Below are 12,685 nucleotides of genomic sequence, written 5' to 3' on the forward strand. Positions count from 1 at the left end.
TTTTGGTCAATTTAATTTACTATTTGGTATACTCAGTTGGATTGAATTATGGGATTGATCAGGAGATCTTTTAGTCTTCATGTCTATAAAATTTGAACCTAATCTAATTTGCCACAGCACAACTTGGGGTATTTATGTAGAAATACCCTTTACACCTCTGATATATAAAGAGTTTACCATTCGACCCCTATTATAAAAATAAAAAAGGGGCTATTAATGGACACGTTGCAATGGGTTCAGATTGCACTGTTGGATTAATTTTTTTTTTTTGGTAGAAGATTGGATTATCATATTAAGTTAGTTTATCGAATTATCTGTATGATTCCCATCCCATCCACTTTTACCCACTTTTTCATGGGATTTGATTAGAAAATCAGTAGTCATTTGCCAATTTTGAGGATTAGGATCCCGTAGAATTTGATTTTAAGGGGAAAAGAATGTTCTATGGTTGTGTGGTCATGCGTCAACATGGAATGAATAAGGGCCGAACATGGGCATCAAGAATAGATAGTTTTTGGATTTCACAAGGATAGTGGTGTCATTTCACCACCCTTTATGTCTAGACACAAGGACCATGCATTTAGGGAACATTCAGTTCCTTATAATTTAATTTAAGAATATGACATTTTCTTTCTCATCAAAAAGAATGAAATTGAATGGATATTTTCCTTTACCAAAAAAAATTATTGTATGTGTGTGCACACGTGTCTTATCTTTGACCCAAGAAAAAGAGACCTGAGAAAAACAGGGGGAGGGGGAGAGAGAATACCCTTAATGGATTGAAAAGGATTTAGGTGATGAAGCCCACGAAATAGATGTGGAATGCACAGTTTGAAATCCAATTTTTGTTCATGGCATGTTTACTTGAAAAATATGAACTATTAAATGGGAAAGGACACCAATTATTACCAATTATTGGGACTTCACACCTTGGGCTGAGCCTGGGATTTATAAATCCCAAGCCTATCGTGGCTCAGTATCACCCATAATCACAAGATGGTCACGACCTACCATTTGTTTTATGAAGAAAGAAGGTTATCCAATAGTATATATGTACATCAAGGCACATTGGATGCGAAAGACAGCATTGTCTTGCACTAAAGATGTTCATATGTACTTTTTATTGGCTGTGGATGTTGATGTGGATGTGCACTATCGGGTAGCATTCTCTTATGTCTTTTTTTTCTTTTTTATCAGTCAGATTTATGGACATCAGCATATTTTCTTAGAGAATCAAACTGAGTGAAAAGGGAAATAAAAATTCCTCGCACCAATGTAGTTGTTTAATTTTTCTCTCCTCTCACCATGTAGGTCTCATGTAAATTATACTATTTTCCTACGGTCTACAGGTGAGGCATGGAAGATTCCATCTTCACTAGCATCATGGGGAAACCTTCCCTCAAAACCACAATTTCGGTCTAGTCGTAGTCCCTAACTTTTACCAGGACTATACCCAATATAGTGTGGAGATACTTGAGATCATTTCTCTCTTTTTATTTTTTTTTTCAATTTTAAAAATCTGAAATATTAAATGAGAAGAGGGAACTATGTATTGGTCATGAGTCAAATTCAACATCTTAACTCCCTCAAAAGAGTAACTCAATGCAGGAGGTTCCCACTATTGGAGGGGCAAGTGTGCGCAACCTTGCTTCGCGAGACAAACTATTTTCAAATTTTGAGCCTGTGCAACTGAACCATTGTGCTACAGTCCTATCACACAACTGTCTTAGTACACATTGAATTTTGTAATAGGGAAAAGTCTGGGCATGCAGCCGGGGTGCCCATACATGTGTTTATCTCTCTCCCCTATGGAAATGACCCTTTTGTCTACATGTGTTCCATGTTCTCATTGTTGCATGCCACTAACTTACACCTAGCAGGCGGCGTGCCCTACCCTCTCCTTCTGTAAAAATACAATGTTTGCAGTCAATAAAAACAGTCAGGTCAAGGTCGGCTCTATATTGGCATTAAGTTTTTCCATATGGAAGGGGGGTTTGCAATTCATCAACTACATGATTATCTAGGAAGTGGTGTAGATAGATCATATGTTAAATTTCATACCTGGATTCAATCATATATAGTCCCATGGATTTGCATATTTTTCTTATATTTTTTGCCATTCAATTCTTCTTAGAAATTTTTTTTATTATTATTAATTTTGTGGATCGGTACCTACTCTATAGAAGGGGAGAGGGGAAAATAACGGCTAGGAGGCTCAAACTCGACCCCTGGTGAGTCGTAAACATGAGCATAATGCACCACAGCTTCACTAATTATATTAAGCAGTTGTCGTTAGTAGAAATCCATATAAATTTATTTATTTTATACATTGGATTTTCAAAGGAGGATTGATACTCTACACCCGCCGGTGTAGAACGTATCTATCTAGCCATCAACATCCCAAGTTACATCAAGTGGCACATTAGATAAGGCTAGAATTTTGTGGACATGTTGACGTGAAGATCTCTAGCTCACATGTCAAATTTCAATCAAACGGAGCTTACCAAGTAGAAAATAAAGCATTTAAAATTTTAAGATTGATCATTTTTTTCTCTTTTAACTTAAGATCAGCAATGAAGAAAGAGTGTGTATGGATATACACTTTTTTTTTTTATTTGTAAGAGGTATAGACATACATAGAGAGTATCTCATTTCATGAGTGGGCATATAATTAAAATATAAATCTAAATTTTTTGTGTGTGATCAATTCACTCTATTATCTAGATTTTATATGGTTGAAATTGCTATACCACCAAAATTTTATGTGTCATCAATTCAGATCATTATCTAGAATCTAGGCTGCAGCTCTCAAGCACCAGCCCCAACCAAATTGGATTCCTAGGTGCTATTATAAAAATAAAAAAGGGGCTATTAATGGACACGTTGCAATGGGTTCAGATTGCACTGTTGGATTAATTTTTTTTTGGTAGAAGATTGGATTATCATATTAAGTTAGTTTATCGAATTATCTGTATGATTCCCATCCCATCCACTTTTACCCACTTTTTCATGGGATTTGATTAGAAAATCAGTAGTCATTTGCCAATTTTGAGGATTAGGATCCCATAGAATTTAATTTTAAGGGGAAAAGAATGTTCTATGGTTGTGCGGTCATGCGTCAACATGGAATGAATAAGGAGCCGAACATGAGCATCAAGAATAGATAGTTTTTAAATTTCACAGGGATAGTGGTGTCATTTCACCACCCTTTATGTCTAGACACAACGACCATGCATTTAGGGAGCATTTATTTCCTTATAATTTAATTTAAGAATATAACATTTTCTTCCGCATCAAAAGAATGAAATTGAATGGATTTTTTCCTTTCCCAAAAAAAATTATTGTATGTGTGCGCACATGTGTCTTATCTTTGACCCAAGAAAAAGAGACCTGGGAAAAACAGGAGGAAGGAGAGAGAAAATACCCTTCATGGATTGAAAAGGATTTAGGTGATGAAGCCCACGAAATAGATGTGGAATGCACAGTTTGAAATCCAATTTTTGTGAGGGGGAGAGAGAATACCCTTAATGGATTGAAAAGGATTTAGGTGATGAAGCCCACGAAATAGATGTGGAATACACAGTTTGAAATCCAATTTTTGTTCATGGCATGTTTACTTGAAAAATCTGAACTATTAAATGGGAAAGGGCACCAATTATTACCAAATATTGGGACTTCACACCTTGGGCTGAGCCTGGGATTTATAAATCCCAAGCCTTCCTGGCTCAGTATCACCCATAATCACAAGATGGTAACGAACTACCGTTTGTTATATGAAGAAAGAAGGTTATCCAATAGTATATATGTACATCAAGGCACATTGGATGCGAAAGACAGCATTGTCTTGCACTAAAGATGTTCACATGCACTTTTTATTGGCTGTGGATGCTGATGTGGATGTGCGCTATCGGGTAGCATTCTCTTATGTTTTTTTTTTTTCTTTTTTTATCAATCAGATTTATGGACATCAGCACATTTTCTTAGAGAATCAACTGAGTGAAAAGGGGAATAAAAATTCCTCGCACCAATGTATTTGTTTAATTTTTCTCTCCTCTCACCATGTAGGTCTCATGTAAATTATACTATTTTCCTACGGTCTATAGATGAGGCATGGAAGATTCCATCTTCACTAGCATCATGGGGAAACCTTCCCTCAAAACCATAATTTCGGTCTAGTCGTAGTCCCTAACTTTTACCAGGACTATACCCAATATAGTGTGGAGATACTTGAGATCATTTCTCTATTTTTATTTTTTTTTTCAATTTTAAAAATCTGAAATATTAAATGAGAAGAGGGAACTATGTATTGGTCATGAGTCAAATTCAACATCTTAATTCCCTCAAAAGAGTAACTCAATGCAGGAGGTTCCCACTATTGGAGGGGCAAGTGTGCGCAACCTTGCTTTGCGAGACAAACTATTTTCAAATTTTGAGCCTGTGCAACTGAACCATTATGCTACAGTCCTACCCACTAATATCTTAATTCAGTGTGGTAAAAAAAATCGTACTTTTTCACTATCCAACATTGCTCGTTTAAGTGTATCATACAACTGTCTTAGTACACATTATATTTTGTAGAGAAAATTGCATTGCCACCCCCTGAACTTTGGTCCTTATTCAACGCCACCCCCTGGACTTTTCGAAACGTCAAAGCCACCCCCTAAAAATTCAAAAAATTTCAAATCGGTCCCTGCCGTTAGCCGACCGTGAGAAATGAATGAAAACCGGTTAGTTTTTTTCTAATATACCCAAAATACCCCCACCTATTGTGAGAGGACAATATTACCCTAAACCCATCTCCCATCTCTCATCTCACTCCTCTCACTCACTCGGTCGGACAAGAAGAAGAAGACGACGAGTCGACGACAATACGGTAACCTGCAACTCAATCCATCCCTCCGGCGTCCGATTCTCTTCCCTCCGGCGTGCGATTCTCCCCCCTCCGGCGTGCAAAGCTCTCCGGACCACAGAGCACAACATTATTATAGTCAATACAGGTTTTCCTTTCTCTCGATCGTCAATACAGGTTCGCAAATCTCTTATTCGTTTCTCACTTTCTCATTCTTTCTTGATTTTTTCTCATTCTTTCTTGATTCTTTTGATATCAGTTTCATATAGTCTCGATTTGGATTGTTGTTTCAACGATTTAAGACTTGATTCTCTGTTTATAAGACGAGTTCTGATGTCTTTGAAGCTTTATTTTTGTATGGTTTTCTCGAGTTGAATTTGTATTAATGAGGTTGTTACTGATTTTTGTATTTCAATTCTCTTTTCGTTTTCTTCAATATTGCATTGCTTGGTGAAGAATCTCTGATTTGGATAATGTTTTTGGATGAATTTGATCTTCAAGTTGTATTTATTGCTACTGGTTTTTGTATTTCAATTCTCTTTTCGTTTTCTTCAGTATTGCATTGCTTGGTGAAGAATCTCTGATTTGGATTAACTTACTTACATTCGATTCTCTTTTGTTTGTTTTTGGCTTTCAGATGAAGGGAATTTTGTCGCTTGTTAGGTTCTAGTTCTTATTTCTTGGATCCCAAGATTGTGTTGGAGGTGTTTTTGATTTTGTTTTGGATGAATACCTCCGTTGCTGTTATGAAGACTAACGATACAAAATGCCAGATATCACCTCCTCCTGTGGGAAGGAATGGCAGGATTAAACTTAGGTCTAGGGATTTAGTTTCTGATCATTGTATAATACGTAGGAACATTGAACATATGAAGCACAGAGATAATGGAGATTCGGCATCAGATACCACCAATGAGAGGGATATATCGGTTTCGGATTCTGAAAGTGTCGTCTCTGGCTCTACCACCGCTTCGGAATTCGAATCCTTCACAGGAAATAGACTGATCAGGTTGGAAGAAGGAGATAATGAGCACGACATCATCAAGAATAGATTCATCTTGGGTTTGGGTTCTCTTGGAAGGCATGCTACGGTTGTCGCCATTCACAAAAATTCTTTCTCTAGCTTTCACAGACAAGCTCGATTTCAATCGTTCAAGATCTTCTCAGAAGCGATGTCTCTGAAGTGCAATGGCAATGCTAATATAAAATACGCTTGGTATGGAACTTCGAGGGAAAGGGTTCATAGGACCGTTCACAAAAATTCTTTCTCTAGCTTTCACAGAAGAGCTTTGCACGCCGGAGGGGGGAGAATCGCACACCGGAGGGATGGATCGAGTTTGCAGGTTACCGTACTATCGTCGTCTTCTTCTTCTTGTCTAACCGAGTGAGTGAGAGGAGTGAGATGAGAGATGGGAGATGGGAGATGGGTTTAGGGTAATATTGTCCTCTCACAATAGGTGGAGGTATTTTGGGTATATTAAAAAAAAACTAACCGGTTTTCATTCATTTCTCACGGTCGGCTAACGGCAGGGACCGATTTGAAATTTTCTGAATTTTTAGGGGGTGGCTTTGACGTTTCGAAAAGTCCAAGGGGTGGCGTTGAATAACGACCGAAGTTCAGGGGGTGGCAATGCAATTTTCTCTATTTTGTAATAGGGAAAAGTCTGGGCATGTAGCCGGGGTGCCCATACATGTGTTTATCTCTCTCTCCCCTATGGAAATGACCCTTTTGTCTACATGTGCTCCATGTTCTCATTGTTGCATGCCACTAACTTACACCTAGCAGGCGGCGTGCTCTACCCTTTCCTCCTCTAAAAATACAATGTTTGCAATCAATAAAAACAGTCAAGTCAAGGTCGGCTCTAGATTGGCATTAAGTTTTTCCATATGGAAGGGGGGTTTGCAATTCTTCAACTACATGGTAATCTAGGAAGTGGTGTAGATAGATCATATGTTAAATTTCATACCTGGATTCAATCATATATAGTCCCATGGATTTGCATATTTTTCTTATATTTTTAGCCATTCAATTCTTCTTAGAAATTTTTTTTATTATTATTAATTTTATGGATCGGTACCTACTCTATAGAATGGGGGAGGGGAAAATAACGGCTAGGAGGCTCAAACTTGACCCCTGGTGAGTCGTAAACATGGGCATAATGCACCACAGCTTCATTAATTATATTAAGCAGTTGTCGTTAGTAGAAATCCATATAAATTTATTTATTTTATACATTGGATTTTCAAAGGAGGATTGATACTCTACACCCACCGGTGTAGAACGTAATTATCTAACCCTGAACATCCCAAGTTACACCAAGTGGCACATTAGATAAGGCTAAAATTTTGTGGACATGTTGACGTGAAGATCTCTAGCTCACATGTCAAATTTCAATCAAACGGAGCTTACCAAGTAAAAAAATAAAGCATTTAAAATTTTAAGATTGGTCATTTTTTTCTCTTTTAACTTAAGATCAGTAATGAAGAAAGAGTGTGTATGGATATACATTTTTTTTATTATTATTATTTGTAGGATGTATAGACATACATAGAGAGTATCTCATTTCATGAGCGGGTATATAATTAAAATATAAATCTAAATTTTTTTTGTGTGATCAATTCACTCTATTATCTAGATTTTATATGGTTGAAATTGCTATACCACCAAAATTTTATGTGTCGTCAATTCAGATCATTATCTAGAATCTAGGCTGCAGTTCTCAAGCACCAGCCCCAACCAAATTGGATTCCTAGGTGCTATGAAGTGACAAGATGAGGCTAACCACTGTTGGCAAAGAAAAATATCTTATACCAGAGTAGTGCCCCATCGGGTTCACATTCTCTGCTGTAGGTGTGGCGGTGCTGTGAGCATAATAGCATTGGACGAGCATCCGGTGCTCCCAGTAATAGCATAAACCAGTTTGGTTTTGGTTTAGTGGTTTTCTTAGCAAAAAATTTTGGTTTAATGGCTTGGTTTGAGTTCAATTTAAGAAATAATGAATATAAATTTAAACTGAACCGATTATTAATTGGTTCTAACTTCTGGACCAAAAATGGTGTAGTGGTAATGAAGGGGGGAGATACCAACCACGGATATATTGAATGGTTGAGATGTCTATCATTCCATCCAACAACTAATAAGATGTTGGTGTATAAATTCTCATTATACACCGCTAGTGTATGGATCCTTCTTCCAATTAATTACAATAATAATCACTTAAGAGAAGCAGATTATACAACCAGTTGCTTCGCATTCAAATCTTACATATGATATTAAAATTCAATGATTTCCATTTTAAAAATAAAGTTGAATTATAATTGAATTAACAATATCACATAGACATATATAAGAAGTCACACATATTTTCCAATAAAGGTGGGGCATTACATGTGCTATTGGTATTATTTTCATGGGAGAGAGGACTCCTCATGATGCCAATGTGGGGTAGAATTTGAATGCTATAACAATAAAACACTCCATAAGAGAAAAATAGCACACTGACATAGTGGGAAACTTTTTCCTATTTTCATGTCAGTTGAATTCCTTCTAACAATTTAAAAATGAGGAGTTGCGACAGCTACAAGAGGAGATTTCAAGTGGCAAATAATCCCATAAGCTTCCGTGATATCTAAATCCTTTCCACTTGCTCCATTAGGTAATGCCCAATCAAACTTGTGTAGAAGACTCGCTAATGCAAGCTCGACAACAACGATTGCGAATTGGGTTCCCGGGCATCCCCACCGACCTGCCCCAAATGGAATTAGTTGGAAATTATGACCTCTGAAATCAACAGAGCTAGCACCATTCAAGAACCTTTTTGGTTCAAACTTCTCTGGATCATCCCATGACACAGGGTCCCTTCCAATGGCCGATGCATTGACTATTACTGTTGTCTTAGCTGGAATATCAAACCCTTGTATATTGACAGTTTCCATCAATTCACGTGGAACCAATAACGGAACTGGAGGATGCAGTCGTAATGCCTCCTTAATCACAGCTTTCAAATAGTGCATGTGTTCTATATCATCTTCTGTAATATTTGCTTTACCCTTTGTAACCCCCCTTACCTCCTCTTGGACTTCTTTCATGATTTCTGGATGCCTTAAAAGCTCTGCCATTGTCCATTGTGGGAGTACATTTGAGGTATCAGTTCCACCAACGAACATATCCTATAAGATATGAAAGACAAATGAAAATAATTACCAAAAATTCAAGTGGTATAATACACATGAGCCAAACTACTCGTGACCTACTTAAAACTTTACTCAACCATGAGCCACCCCACCCCTTTGATAATACACACGTGGTTCAAGGCAATTTGAAGGGTTGAAACAGGGTGGGCTAGGGCACTGTTTTTTAAAACCAAGACCTGATTTTGGTCATAGCGTACCCATCCCATTCATTAGGGGCAAGTCAGGGACTATTAGACACACCCCATTGATGAGTGCTCAGGAAACTCAACATAGAACATCGTAATTTAGCATGGGGAAGTTATTGAGTCTGGATCAGTTCCCCACATTGGGAGAGGAGTTACCCTGTCCATATGGGATCTAACTGTGTGGTGAGATCTTTATGGATGGCTGGGTCCCATGTGGGGAGATCACCACATGAGGGAGGAAGGATCTAAATTTCAATTTTCCTTTATCAGAGGTGAAAGAAAAGAACAGCAATTAATGTACGGGGATCCTCTCTCAATGGCATACCACATCCACAATGGGTGTGGGAAAATTCGGTCTATTTAACATAATTAGAAATAAAATTTCCAATACAAAATGGGTCGAATGGTTTTATTTTTTATTTTTTTTTGGTAGCAGGGAAGTTTGCTGCAATAATTCAAAAAACTAATGGTGAGGGGATTCTTCCTTATCCACCAGTGAAGAAAAACTGTCCCAATGAAATTGGAATTGAGCTCAAATTCATGAATAGTTCAATGTCAAACACACCACTGAACCAATCGAAGTTTGAAGAAGTACATCTTGGGTCTTCAAACATGTGATACATAACCAAATGATTTTTTTTTAAATAAAAAATAATAATAAATAAATAAATAATTGCTTACCAATACAATGGCTTTGATGTTATCTCTCTCAATGGCAATTTCAGCATTCTTATCCTTTTGAATCTGAAGGAGGAAGTCCACAAAGTCTTGGCCACCGCTACCTGCATCGTCACCATAGTCCTTTTCTCTATGTCCATGTTTGTGATCTTCAATTACATGATCAAGAAAAGAATCTATCTCTACAAAAAGTTTCTCAACCCTCTTTTCCAACCCATTTACATAGTTCACCCATCCAAGCCACGGTATGAAGTCCGCTACATTAAAAACTCCCAACAGATACCCTAATTCCCTCATCATCTCTTTAAACCTCCAACCCCCACCATACTTCTTCCCTAGAGCCACCCTACAGATAATATCATTTGATAGAGACATGAGCACCTCGCTCAAGTTCACCAGAGCTGAGAATGAAGGTGAAGATGAGCAAGAGCTTTGGATTTTTTCGATCATTGCTATTGTCTCTTCTTCCCTCACTGGTCGGTACGATTGAACCCTCTTCATACTTAGAAGTTGGAGGACACAAATTTTTCGTACTTCTCTCCAATAATCGCTGTAAGGTGTAAAGGCAATATCCTTGAAATCATAAGAGATTCTCCTACCAAAGTTGGTATTAGGTCTACTTGAGAAGATTAAGTCATGGGTTTTCATGATTTCACGAGCCGCATCAGCTGATGAAACCACAAGAGTTGGTTTGCTTCCAAAGTATAACAGCATGAGAGGGCCATGCCTTTCAGCCAAGGTTTGGAGGTTGTGGTGTGGCAAAGGACCTAATTGATGTAGGTTCCCTATTATAGGGAGCTTGTATGGAGAAGGTGGTAGGTGGAGTCCCTTTTTTCCTTTTCCATTGCTCTTGAAAAAGAACACAAAGAGAAGGAGAAAGCAAAGAAGCAAGAAGACATGAAGTAAGTCTCCTTGGCCTTGGTGCCCTAACCATTGCAGTATGTTAGACATCTTCACTTGTTGCAACTCTAACTACATTGCAGGAGTTGGAAGAGTTACCTCATTCATACATATAGGAAACGATATTCGGTTTTGGTGGAGGAGGATGAACCTATTATCAACAACAGACACACCCCAACCCCGAAGAAAAAAAAAATATCCACCATTCCAAGTTCTAACCAATGTTCTAAGACAACCGGTCCAACCAAAACAGGGTGCCATCAAATTGGAATTGGAACCGGAAATAGGATCCAAATCAAATAACCGGAATCGAATTGAACAGAATTTGGTTACAATCTGCAATTAGGGAATAACCAAACCCAAACCAGATTTGGGTACCAATGTATCATAATATATCAATATAATATAATACTAAAGTAATTTAATATTACTAATATTAGTATTAAATTTTATAGGGAAAACGGACTCACTCCAGGAGGGTGTAACCAGCGCCCAGACTCAAGAGGAGCCGAAATGATCACTCCACCCCTAAATGAAGAACAAAAATCACACTTTGATACTTCCCCATGTGCTCTCATTGGGCTTTGCACTGATGCGATGGTTACGCTCCCAGATAGAAAATTTTTTCCCAATTTTATAATACTATTATATTATACTATATATAATATAAATCAAGTACAAGAACTGTACTCAAATAAGAACCGAAACCAAGCAGGTTTGATACGAATATTATTTTCAGAACCAAAGTAGGATCTGGTCCCGTTTTGAATCACACCAACACTTCTTAAAACTGAACCGAAAATACCCAATTTTCATTATTTTCTTAATTTCCTTCTATTTTACATCAAAACCAAACCTAAATTTTTGAATTAATTACATGCCTTTATCAGACAGGTTTTGAATGAGATTTTTTATGAATGTGGAACAATTTAATTGACCGGTTGAACCATTTATCAGAAAGGGTGACAGAATTTTTTTTTTTTTTTGATAGGTAACTCTATTATTAAGGAAAAAAAAAAAATTAAAAAAAAAAAAAATCTGCATTTTTCTTTTTTTCTTTTTCCTTAATACATACAAGTTATCTAAAAAAAAAAAAAAAATCAGTCACCCTGTCACCAAACCGATTGATGAGAACTGGACCATCTTTGACAATAACGTTGATCATTCTGATCATATAAATGTCTAGACGGTTTTTAGTCCTAAAAATCTCCCTTGGTAGTGGACATGTCTTGTTACTGACCCCAAATTTGGTAGGGATAAAACACTTGAAAATCAGTGATAGCCAGATGATTTTTTTGGGCTTTAATGTAAGCCACACTATATTAATGGATTCTGATATTTATGCATCTACGATTTAGTGAAGATTTTCAACATAAGCGTACATATCGTTTCTTGAAAATTTTAAAACAGATAATAGCTTCCTCCACTGCTTTGTGTGGTGCAAATGACTTGATTCTTCGGGTATCCATTTACTCTTTGTGGTGATCATTTAGTCTGTTTGGACCATCATGAAATTAGGCTGCAATTTTCAAACCCAACTCCAAATTGGACTGTACATGCTATGAAGTGACAGATGAGATTGAGAAAATATAAGCAAAGAAAAAGAGAGCCTTAAAAGAGTTATCTTTTGCTTCCACCACACAATGGAGGAAGAATTCTCCCTCGTTGATTTTTGGGCCACTTCTTGAGAGATGAAAGTAAGGATAGCAGTGGCAAAGAAAGGTATTCAGTACCAACTCATGGAAGAAGACTTGTCCACCTCAGAGAAGAGCTCTCTTTAGTTAAAGATGAATCCTACTCATAAGAAGATCCCTGTTCTTCACGGATCCTGACCAATTTCAATCGAATCCAATCCAAATTAGAATCGTTCAGAGCCAAT

At 37.3% G+C, this 12,685-nt stretch overlaps 1 protein-coding gene across 1 annotated transcript; it reads right to left on the minus strand.

Annotated features, from left to right (window-relative positions):
- Nucleotides 1–8,194: 8,194 nt before the first annotated feature.
- LOC122059212 (cytochrome P450 71A1-like) lies at nt 8,195–10,976 on the minus strand. The gene is made up of 2 exons (XM_042621898.1): nt 9,910–10,976; nt 8,195–9,019 (listed from the first exon to the last, which is right to left on the minus strand). Exons 1-2 carry the CDS (start codon nt 10,855–10,857, stop codon nt 8,405–8,407), a joined length of 1,563 nt encoding a protein of 520 aa, XP_042477832.1. The 5' UTR covers nt 10,858–10,976; the 3' UTR covers nt 8,195–8,404.
- Nucleotides 10,977–12,685: the final 1,709 nt, after the last annotated feature.

This window comes from Macadamia integrifolia, chromosome 13 (genome assembly GCF_013358625.1).
Source record: "Macadamia integrifolia cultivar HAES 741 chromosome 13, SCU_Mint_v3, whole genome shotgun sequence".
In the NCBI taxonomy this organism is placed as follows: Eukaryota; Viridiplantae; Streptophyta; class Magnoliopsida; order Proteales; family Proteaceae; genus Macadamia; species Macadamia integrifolia.